At 33.6% G+C, this 12,542-nt stretch overlaps 1 protein-coding gene across 1 annotated transcript; it reads right to left on the bottom strand.

Annotated features, from left to right (window-relative positions):
• Nucleotides 1–665: 665 nt before the first annotated feature.
• LOC122306661 (truncated transcription factor CAULIFLOWER A-like) lies at nt 666–10,285 on the bottom strand. Its single transcript, XM_043119110.1, has 8 exons — nt 10,072–10,285; nt 3,586–3,673; nt 3,057–3,124; nt 2,444–2,543; nt 2,277–2,318; nt 1,476–1,517; nt 1,253–1,350; nt 666–1,024 (listed from the first exon to the last, which is right to left on the bottom strand). Exons 1-8 carry the CDS (start codon nt 10,254–10,256, stop codon nt 826–828), a joined length of 822 nt encoding a protein of 273 aa, XP_042975044.1. The 5' UTR covers nt 10,257–10,285; the 3' UTR covers nt 666–825.
• Between the last annotated feature and the right edge of the window lie 2,257 nt (nt 10,286–12,542).

The raw sequence follows: 12,542 nt of genomic DNA on the forward strand, positions 1-12,542 counted from the left end.
TATATGGTACTGCAAACAAATGCAGAAAGTATCGAACGATCGATGGCTGTGTAACCTACATATAATGAAGAAAAAAACCTTCAGTGCGGATGTTAATTAGAAGAATCGAATCAAGATCCTTCAGAATTTGAAGCCGCCATTAATAAGAAGAGAGATAGGGGGAGATATGAGACGTATCTGCAATATTTATGGAGTATTAAATGCTAAGATGTATCCGTTATTTTCGAAAATTGGAATGCATGGAATCGTTGCCATTTTTTCATGCAACTAGAAAACCAACACAACGAGCCTGGCGCGCTGCTTTCCATCTCCTACCTCGCTGGACTTCTTCGACATTTTTTAGAACTTCCAGTATGCTGCTACGCTTTTGGAGGAAGAAAAAAGCAAGTGTAAAATCAGCTAATTAAATATCCAATGAACCTTCATGTTGCCATCAAGAAATCGTAGGAAACTGGAAGGAAAATCTTCTAGTTGATCCGACGCCACCTAATTATAACAATCCAACAAACTTCTAGTGGTCTAACTGTTAATTTGTTTGGGACAACTTCCAAAAAGAGGTCGGTTGTGACCATGTTAACTAGATTAAGAACAAAGCATGCATGGTTGAGGTTCAGCTATGCAAAGTACGTAGTAGCAAATACTGTCAAAATTATTTGTTCAGTCCATGGCTTGCTTGGTAGCCACGCTCATATGTAGTACTTTGAGCTCTTAGGCTTAAAACTACAATTTGTTGATTCGAAAAGGTGAAGTCGAGATCTCGAAATACTTCTTAATTCCCGAAACAGAGAGATGGGGTTGAAGCGGAACAACGTCATATTGAACTTTTCAATTAGGAATGCTAGAACTGTCATGTGTTCCACTTCCAAAGCTGGCCAATGGGCCGGTGCCTCGCGAAGAGTCTCTATAACCATTCATGACATGGTGAAGCATCCAAGGTGGCATGAGGGTAGTGGTAGTGTTTCTAGGCTGATCAGTCTGATCAGCTCCAGCATCTTCATCCATTGCCGTTGCCCGGAAAGTCCCTCTGCATATATAATTTATTTAAGAAAATCTACGTATTAGATCAGCTAATAATCAAGAGTTGTTGAATAATGAGAGATCGAACTAGCCTAGCCTAATTTATGTGGCCTACGTGGAGGTTGCTTCAACCCATGCATTATTAGTACTGCCTACTCGTGGATGGAACCTAATAGTACTATCTTATCTACAGCCGTGCTAGCTAGCTGTTTGAGAGAGCTGTGAAAGAGAGTACCCGATTGTTAAAGGTGGAAGTGCTAGCTGCGTCGATGGTGGTGGCTGATCTCGGCCGTGTGCATGCTCGCTTAGTACTGTCTTTCCATTTTCCTGGAGCTATTTTCATAAAAATAAATGTTTGTAAACATGAGGTTAGTTTTATCTGTAGAAGTGGATCCATGAAGTCCTAATGAAAATATTATGCGACGGCCCTAGTCCTAGATCAGAGTAGATTAATTTACCTGTTTAACTAGCAAGTTGTTTTGCTCCTGCAAGGCTTTTTCCTGTCACATACGGCCACAACTAACTAGCTCAGTTTACGTCCAGAACATCTGAATAGAAAAATTCTATATACTATACCATCATTTTATTTTTATCTCATTACGATGAGATGATACTCTCCATTCATCTTTGAAAATTTATAAAAAAAAAATGTCAAGAAATGATCCAATAGCAATTAAAAGTACTGTTACAGTTATAAAGTGAAATAAGAGTATAGTGTATAACAATATATGCTTGTCCAAATATATATATGCCTAGCTTGTGAAATCTTAAAAAGAGTTATGCTACAAGAATGGGCACAAACAAAAGTAAATTAAACAAGGAGTACCATACTCACAGTTTTATTACTGTTCATCCCATTGTTCCCCCTTTTAGCTATGATTTTCCCATTAAATAATATATATAGTTTCTGTTGAAGTTCTATGATGTACCCTTGATGGCCTATTCATATTATATACAATTGGATTCAGTCCAAACTAGCCTCCATATGCATTCCCTCAAAATCGATCTCCAGTTTTTCCCAGTAATCATAGACTTCTAATTTTGAGTATTAAAAACTTTAAATTTCAATCCAAAACAAATATCAAAATCTCATCAAAATTAAGTTTTGAAAGACTATCTTTCACACTCGAAGCCCCCCCCCCCCCCCCCCCCCCCCCCACCCCCACCCACCCACCCAAAAGCAACCTATACCTAACACATGACATAAATATATATAGGAATGTATGTTTGTATGTATGTATGTAACCATCTTTAATTACCTTCTTCTGCAGCTCCACAATAGATTCATGGATAAGTTTGTTCTGCATAAGCCAAATTGATCATGTCATATGTTGAATACGTATAAATCTAAATCAATCGATCAAGTTTTCAAGTTTCTTGAAATGATGCCATGCAAAGAGACTCAAAAGCAGCTATATATGTTCACCTTTCTTGTTCGTATGCGCTTCAGACCTGTATCAAGCTGTTGCTCAATATTACGGAGCTCCCTTACACTTAAGGGATCCAGATCTGCTCCCAAGAAGTTCCTGCATCACTCAATTTATAAGATGTCTCATGAATCTGATCACGATCAAGACCTGGCCTCTTGATTGTTGGCCAACGCCTTTCGCAAATCAAGATGCATATATGTAATCACATGGATTTATCAATTTATGTGCCTGCAGGCCGTAGTACTGTATGCAATTTGTATGATTCCCAACATTAATTTGATTAAACAAACTTAACAGACTAACTTTGCGAAAATCCATTGGACTTAAAAGCATTCTTCCGGTGATCATTATATATACATATAGATATTATATAAATATTTTGATCATATAGCTAGAAAATCGATTCTCCTTGAAATAATTAATTCATTGTGTAAGATATCATAATTTCAGGCGAATCCCTTTGCTGTAAATTAATCTGATTCTCTAAATTATACTCATCCGAAGGCATTAGTTGCCGACTCTTCATGATCATGACTGCTATGCTAGCTAGGGGCGATTCATGTTTTTCAATGGATATGCTACGAAAACTGATCATCAGATGATCATTACCTTATGTTCCTTTGTAAAACTTCATTTCTAGCAAAAAGCCTGGGGAATTCCAGAGACCTGCAGCTTCCCTGGACATTATTCGAATTAGGGTTATATAAATCACTGCCTATAAGAAACAATAATAATATTGCAGCAAAAGATTGTGGTCAGTTGATGGATCACAGAGCTAGCTGCGAACCAGAGCATTGATATATATTTAATAAAGCTCTTATATATATGTACACTTAAGACACTGAAATGTAAATTGGTGGCCAATGGTCGTTGTATAACGCACATTTCAAACACATGCAATATTATGATGATCAGATGTGAACTTGAATACATAAGCAAAAAATTACTTGACGAAAAATTAGAAAACAAAAACCCGGAAAAGCCACATGCAAGATCTTGGGTTGAATGGACACAAAATATTAGTTACTACCATATATATAAGCCATATATATATGCATCATGTTGTCTAACTTGTTTAAACTAGGACATATATGTTTCGCATATATAGATAATGGCCATGCATGAGATACATACGTACCTGTGCTTCAGAATCATGATCAGTTGCGACAAGCGCCGGCCGTTCAGCATGTGAATACCCTTCATATCGTTCCAGGATCCTCTCCATGCTGTCAAAAAACCATGTAGTAAGTTTAAATGGATTAAAGCTAGCCTTTTAAGATCAGCTATAAGTTAGAACATTAAAATAAATAGAGTGCATAATACTTAATTAAAATAAACAATTCAAAATAGCCGCTGAAAATGTTTAGAGCTAGCTAGTTAGGTTGATCATGATCGACTAGGAAAGTATTCATATTAAGGTAAAAAGTTTAACTACTTTACATGCATGCTAGTTAGGATTTTGATCACAGATCAGAGCAACAAGATTATAAGATGAGGTTCAATTCAAAATTAAAACTTGATTAAAAAAAATTATATATATACAAGTAACCAAGTGAATACACTATTAACATATAATTAATTACAACTCTGATTTTACTTTTCAGACCTAGTTTTAAGTACTTGTTGATCAACAGACCTCCATGAGTTTTCATATTTTATAACGTTTTAATTGCGAATAGTCTTGAATATATAACATTCTCAAAACTAATGCTACTACTGATTTTTTTCATTAAATATTAATTACTGTTGTGACTTGATGAACTCATGACATGATCCCTAATTGTAACTATATATTTATAATATCTATCTGCTAATTACTATCAAAATTAAAAAAAAAATCATATGGACAAGTATCAATAATTTAGTAGTTAATTATTTTATCTATATATGTGGCCAGTTAATATTGTCTACATTGAGTGGTAGTGATCATCAGAACCAAAACATAAAGAAAAATTATATTTACAATTGTGGAGCTAAGTTTTCGGGTCTATACATATGAGTTTAATTTAAGAATTGATATCGATAGGAGATTTTTTATTTTTTTTTAAGAAAATACCTTTGCATTCATTCATTGAGCTAAATTATCACTACAAGACTTATCCTTGACTAGAATACTCCTTATACAACCTGCGGCATCCTCTATCCAAATAATTTCAAAATGAAAGCTAAATTATCACTACAAGACATATCCTTGACTCTAATACTCCTTACAACCCGGAGCATCCTCCATCCAAACAATTTCAAAATGAAAATATAAAGCCTCTTTTGCTAACACATGTGTAGCCTCATTTACCTCTCTATACACAAAGTTCACACTCCACTTGTCTTTACCCTTTAACAATCTCTTTACATCTTCAATGACACTGCCATACCTGGTCAAGTCCTCCTTTCCTGTATTTGCAGCATTCACTATGATTTGAGCATCACCTTCAAATATAACATTGTTAAAATTGAGGTCACGACACACTTCCATAGCCTTTCAATGCTTCCATAGAGCAAGACTCTCGGCTATTGCTACATCTGTCACATGCCTCTTCTGTTCACCAACAGCTCCTAAGACCTCCCCTTCCTCATCCTTGATTACCACCCCAAGACCCACCTTTCTATCTTTTTTATTAATAGCTGCCTTCCAGTTTTCTTAACATAGAACTCTTTTGGTCTACTCCACAACAAAGCCCTTCTTGCTGAACTTGTATCATCACCTTGCCTCACATTCTGCTGAACCTATTGGAATACTCTTAAATCATCTCTGGCTACTTTTATTACTTGGGTTGAACTTCTGAAATTTTCTTCGAAAATGAACTCATTCATTCTCAGCCAGATACCTCTCATCACCATAACAATCTCCTCTCGCTCTTCTCTGCTAACCCTCTCCATCATCCTTTCTCATAAGACTAATAGATTAGTTTCATTGGATCTCCATTTCTGTATTACATTTATTGATAGTTAAGTTCACTTAACTATAGGAGCTAAGTTCACTTATAGTTAAGAATATTTCCTAAGTGTGATTATAGGCTTGAATTTTAGAGGATAGATCACAAGTTGAAAACTTTAACATCACCATCCTAGCTATTTTGATAAATGCAGAATAGATACATTTTTTTATCGGTAAGTCATATTGGGGATGCTACTATGCAGGTCAATATATGCATGCTAGTACTTTTAATTTGTTGAAATCAACAGATGGAAGGTTATGGGTACGTAGTTGGAAACAAAGGATGGAAGAGTACGTAGTACTGTTGATGGTGCATGTAGATCATAATCCAAATTAAAGATATTAGTAGATCGAAGATCCAAAGATGAGATTAGTGAATCATGTAAGGTGTATATAGAATAGTAAAAGTATAGATAAAATTGTATTATTGGTGGTAATAGAGAAACTCTAGAATAGTAAAATTCTAAGGGGTTGTTTGGGAAGTTATAAGATGATACACATGTCAAAACTTTCCGTAATTCCTTTCCAAATATTATTCAAATACAAGACATTTTTCAATTTCAAATTCTCAACATTTTCATCTAATCATTACCTAATTAGTATAATTTTTCTAAACTTTCAAACCAAACACAAAAAATAATACAACTTTTTCAAAATAAAAATAATATTAAAAATTTTAACTTTATAATATTTTTGTTCAAGTTTTTCTCTCTCATTTTCAAAAATCTAATAAAACATCTTAATTCAAACCATTTTATTATTATTTATAAACTATTTCAATATTATTAGCAAAATTCTTATCTCATCTCTTTACTCAAATATAGGTAAAGATAGCATTGGACTACGTCAAGAAGGTAGAGTAGCACAAAAAGGACAGAAAAAAATGTGAAGATTGCTTGAATTTAGACAATATTGCACATGTGTCGGTGTTAATATCTTAATTACAACTTTAACTATAGGTATCAAAATTGCACATATGATTCCAATTCAAAAAACTTTTTTTGGCACACATGTCATGGTCATCACGCTGAGCCTAAGGGATCCCGATTCGACCCCTAGATCAGTCATTTTCCCTTTAGAATCATCGATTTAAGTTCTTTTTTTCTTTTATAGTAATGTTTCACTGTTACTTTTAGATATGACTCTTATTCCAGTTTGGGCTAGATTTTTGGTGAAACCCTTACATTATTACTTATTTTGGTGAAATCCAAGATTTTAGGGTTTATTTTGCATTCTTAAAGTCTTGGATTTTCTTGGCTATTTAAGCTCGACTTGTGGGCTTTAGAACCAGTTTTCGACTTTTATGAGTAAACCCTAATCTTAGAGTGTTCTCTCTTTTTTGCATCATTTCTCAAACTTAATCTCTAGTTTTTGTTGATTAACTAGCCGTTAGAATAACTATTATTCTGCCTTGCATCAAGTCTTCTGCAATCTATTATATGTCAAGATTGAGTGACTCACTCAATGAATCTACAATATGATGCTTAAGTCTACAAAAATCGAAATTAGGCTAGGTTTGGATATAAAAATTATCTCATCTCATCTCATCTAATCATTACAACTTTTTCAAATGTTTACAAAAAATATAATAAATAATTCTATTTTTTCAAATTCCAAAACAAGAATAATTTTAAAAAATAATATTTTAATAATATTTTACTCAACTTTCAACTTTCATCTCAACTTATTTCATCTCAACTTACTATCCAAACCTTCCTGCAAAGAAATGATATATACAAGTCTCAAATATACAAGCCTCACACAAGCCCATTATAAAAAAGTGAACCACACCATGGAAAAAGGTGAAAAACTCACATTTTTATTTTTATTTTTATGGGACCCATATTTTTACAAAAGCTTATACATTTAGAATTTGTATCTAATATTACTCTTTTCAATACTGCATGTGCAACTTCTCTTGAAATGTGCAGAATATTAATTAGAAAAAAGTACATCTATTTGACTGAACATATCGTAGTTAGACTTGGATTTTTTAAAAAGCTAGAAGGGATTCCTTGCTCTGAACTTCTTTCCATTACACTAATTGTTTGGAAAAAGTTTCCATCCCAAAATTTATATCTCAATATCTGATGATCCAATCTATTTCCCAAATATTACTCAAATACAAATATTTTCAAACTAATTATTACAATTTTTTCAAATTAATCATTATAATTTTCTCAAACTTTAAAATAAAATTAACTTTTTGAAATCTTCAAATAAAAATAATATTAAAAAACTATATTCTAATAATATTTTAACTTTATAATATTTTTTATTCAACTTTTTCTCTTTCAATTTTCAAAATATACTTAACTCAAACTATCTCAATACTATTTAGAAATCATATTATTATTATATAATATTCAAAATATTTTTATCTCATTTCGTTCTCCAAAAATGAAAACAAAAACAAAAAATTCACAAAAAATTAAAGCAATGATCAAGCAGAAAAAAGTTACAAGAACTACACGTACATCTCAAACACAGTAGCCTAGCTAGCTAGCTAAGTACTAATAATTTATAAGTATCCTCGGCCTTATAGATATTCATATATTTATATATAGAAGCTTTTTAAAATAATAAAGTTAGCGATCGAATGTATATATTTTTCAGAGAACCTTCCCCAGCTAGCTGCAGCGCCAATATATATACTTCTGATCCGCACTTTGACTATTCAATCAAACGAATTCATGATGATCAGTAGCTTTCAGAACTGATCTTCAATGTTCATTTCCATGAAATAACTGTGAATCCCGGCCATTACCAATTGGAAAATCATGGAGATACAGCCTTAGCCCTTTTTTTTTTTTATCATCCGTATAAAATATTGTTTTAAATGAATGACAATTTTATAAATTAAATAACATTATTATTTTTTATATAAATATTATCATTTTAAGATATGGATGTATAAAGAGTTATAAAACAAAAATATACATGTATCATTGCTAGTCTTCTAGCTTATTTCTATGGGGACTCGTTAATTCTTACATATGTGACGGGCCATGCAAGATCAGTAATGTTGCTCCCAGATTGTTAAATCCCGGGTACGGTACGTATAACGTACGTACGTAGTCGGTAGTAATTAGTCTCCAACGTACCCTGAGCAATAATAAATTATGCTCTACGTACGTATAACGTACTGCATGCGTACTTCTAATTAACCTCAGAATTGATCTGAATTTAAGCAGTTTTTACGACCTTTATCATGAATGACTCTTGAAAATATATCAAACCCGGCCAGAAGCAAATTAGCAAGCCCATTGGATAGGCCGATACTAATATTATTTACTCGTTTTCGATTTTTTTTTTAATTTTTAAATAAGGATGTTCGAAGCTCCTAAGAACAAAAAACCTAACTAATATTAGATATATATATATATATATATATATATATATATATATATATATATTGTGGAGCTTTAATTCCTAACTTTGACAAAAAAAAAAAAAAACTTCATACAATATTGAATCAATATTAATATACCTAGCTAGCTAGAACCAAAGACATAAATATTCTAGCAGGTGTGCGAATAAAACTTATATATATATATATATGTCATGACTATGTCAAGGCTAGCTAGCTTCATGCAGGTTTGATCGGAATGAAAAAGGATTATATATATGGGTTGATGAAGATCTTAATGGAGATTTTAAATAAACGTACTACGAACTTTTCATAAGCAGCCGTTTCCAGGAATAAAATCATTGAGAAGGCTTCCTCCTCCTTTGTGCACCACCCACATTGGGTACTAGCTAGCCAATATATAATACATACATACATACATCTATATATATATATATATATATATTATACTAGGTTTTAAAACCGAGAACAAAAAAAGAGAGAAAAAACACCACGCCTCGTGACACACAGCTCAAGGTGTGTGTGTGTCTATATATATAGTTAGTAATTAAAATGCCTAGCTAATATCCACTTCTTGTCTGACACAATATATGGATGCAATGTGGTGTCCGTGAAACATGCATGATCAGTATGAAAATAAATGAAAGATCAATCTATATTTACTGGGATATATAGTTCCTTCTGATCTTTATTTTTCTTAGGAGATGATAATTCTCTCTCTTTTGGACTGAACTGCTTAACACGATTAATTTTCCGTTTTACAAATCTCAGACAGACATTAATTTTACACTTGCATTTTCCAATTAACTTCTTTCTGGTTACAGGCTTTGTCTTGATAAGTAAGGTTTTTTTTTTTGGTTCCTTCTTTGAAGCTGCGCGCCAGAAGAAATATATATAGAAAAAAAAATTAAAAAAATAGATCAAACTTTATTATTAAGTTATATAAAACTCATTGATCGATCAGCAGGCTGCAGTACTTTCAAATTTGTGCTCGAGAACAATAGGAAAAAGAAAGAGAGAAAGATCAACTAGCTTGATAATGTTTAAATACAACTAGATCAATATTGTAATTTCGGATGTTCTAAATTGATGATATTGATTAATTATGAATATGCAGGCCGCCATGACAAACAAACACACATGATCCCTCGGGGATGACCTAGATTTTGACGATTACATTGTGATACCAAGTGACAAAATAGATTAAAAAAATAAAAGAAAATTCAGAAGAAAAACTGTAAAATTAATGTTGTAAAAAACACATAAAGCACCCAAAAATGAAGATGAAGATTAAACTATAAAGTGTAGAAAGTACGAACCTCGAATTGGAGGAAAGCTCAAAGAGCTTTCCTTTGGTGGAGAACACGATCAGAGCTAACTCAACATCGCATAGCACCGAGATCTCATGAGCTTTCTTGAGCAACCCGGTCCGCCGCTTCGAGAACGTCACTTGCCGGCTGATCTTGTTCTCGATTCGCTTGAGCTGAACCCTACCTCTCCCCATTCTTTTGTGAAACCTTTTTATTTTTTCTCTCTCACTCTCTCTCCCTCTTGAAAAGAAAATCGGAAGTAAGAGGAAAGGACTTATAAAGAAACAAAGCCAGCACAAGATTTTCCAAGAAAAAGCCCTAAAGTGGGTTCACGATTTCAAGGAGATAAAAAAGGAAAGCATATGATGAAGATGACGATAATGACAGTGGGTGGGCCTCTCAGAGTGTTATGGGTATCTTTCTGTATTTATGTTTATGAAGGGCATTTCGGATATATTATGGAGCAAAAGCTCCTCTATGTTATATATATATATAAATTTATATATATATATATATAGAGAGAGAGAGAGAGAGAGAGAGAGAGAGAGAGAGAGAGAGAGAGAGAGAGAGAGAGAGAGAGAGAGAGAGAGAGAGAGAGAGAGAGAGAGAGAGAGAGAACAGGAACCAATGTCTTTCCTGCTACCTGAGTACACGTAATCGGTGGCATGTAATATTTCTCCAATCAATGAAAATTGTTCAAAAGTTGGCAGTGAGAAGAAATGATAGAAATGAATGATATTTGCGGTTATAGGTGTGCAAGTGTTCTGTATTCTCTTTTTAAAAAATAAATAAATATAAGATCTACATAAAAAAATTAATTTTTTAATAATCGATATTGTTTACCAAAAGAAGCTTTCGACACTTGCACAACTCATTACTATATCAGCATTACTCGGAACATATTAAGTTGAGAGAGAGAGAGAATATTAAAACGTGAGTAAAGGGTTGGCGGGGGTGGTCCACCACCCCCCACCTCATTTAGGGTAGTTGGGAACTGGTGGCGGGGCTAAGCTTGGCCGGGCGCTGCCCAACCCACATATATATTAAAAAAAATCTTGTAATAAAATGACGAAGAGTTATCTTAGATTGTATTTAATCTCTTTAATAATATGGCGTCGATTTATCTTAAATTTTATTTTATTTTAAAAATAAAAGGACATAAATGATTTTGTTTCAGGATTAGGTTTTAAAGATAATCGTTTCAGGGATTATCTTTCTTTCCATTCTCTCTCTCTCCCCCCTCTTTTTCTTTCTCTTTCCTCTCTCAGGACAAGTTTGACAAGTGGAATGAGATACAAAATTCTCATATTATCCTTATAAATTTTTCAAATTCACACATAAAATATAATAAATAATTCAATTTTTTTAAAGTATAAAACAATAATAATATTAAAAAATAATATTTTAAACTTTCATCTAAAATAAAAAATTTTCATCTCACTATCCAAACCTATCAGTTGCTCATACCTCTCTTCCCCCCAGTTGTCTATCTCTCTTCTACTCACCGGCATGGCCTCTCTTGAGTTTCCTCTCCTCTTCTTCTCCTCCTCCTCTACATTTTTTTGATCTCATTCTTCTTGAAGTCATGAATGGTTGAATCTTTGTTCAGATCTATAACGTGAAAGAAAAAGAACTATTTTTCTTAGATTTGTTGTTAATTTGTTTTGGTTGTTTTTAAATTTTTTTTGTTATTGTTCAATTTGTTATGGATGGATATGTGATTATGTAGATTTCTTGTTTTTATCGGTTATTTTATAATTTTTTTTATATATATTTCGACTATTTTTCACCGGCGGGCAGTGGACGGAATGGGACTGACGGGGGTGGGACAATGGCACCTTGTCCAGGGTACGGATCCCTAAATAAACAATGGTATATGTGGAGACCGGAGTGGGTAGTGAGAGAAAAAAAAGGAGAGCAGTTGGGGGAATGCGTTATCGAGCAGTGATTGGTCGGGAGTGGGCCACAGCCTTATTGTCTCTATTTTGAGCCACGGATTTGAGGAAGTCGGTACACAGACATATATCGAGTCTCAGCTAAAGCTCTGCGGGATCCGAAGGGGACATGCATGCATCCATCGCCCATCTATTTTACCGCCCTTTATTTTTGTGTCTCCTGGTGACTGACCGCGGCGCCTCGCTCATCCAGTTCCGGTAATATTTCCTCTGCATCTGTTCCTATTCTCACAAAAAGACACAGAATATTTAGTGGCAAACTCCCCGTGCAGATTTCTAACTAGCTCTTTATATGTGGCCACTGCAAAAGCATTAAGAATTTGCCACTCATCATGTCTTCATGGATTGTATCTTTGCTAATTCTGAAGTACTGTAGCAATTCTTTTCTTCCTCTTTTGTCTGCTCCCATATTGTCTTCCATGGCTGGAAAGATAAAAAGCTATATCGTTGGTGGTCCGTTTACAATGCCACCTATCAATTTCACACGATTGCTCAGCTGGTTCCTCCCATTATTTTTTGGGACGA

Source organism: Carya illinoinensis, chromosome 4 (assembly GCF_018687715.1).
Source record: "Carya illinoinensis cultivar Pawnee chromosome 4, C.illinoinensisPawnee_v1, whole genome shotgun sequence".
Classification (NCBI taxonomy): domain Eukaryota; kingdom Viridiplantae; phylum Streptophyta; class Magnoliopsida; order Fagales; family Juglandaceae; genus Carya; species Carya illinoinensis.

Coding starts and splice junctions, on each gene's coding strand:
- LOC122306661 (XM_043119110.1), bottom strand. CDS start 10,256: ATGGGGAGAGGTAGGGTTCAGCTCAAGCGAATCGAGAACAAGATCAGC. Junction 3,674..10,071: donor GAGCTTTCCTCCAATTCGAG/GTTCGTACTTTC, acceptor GTTTTTTGACAG/CATGGAGAGGATCCTGGAAC. Junction 2,319..2,443: donor AGCGCATACGAACAAGAAAG/GTGAACATATAT, acceptor TGGCTTATGCAG/AACAAACTTATCCATGAATC.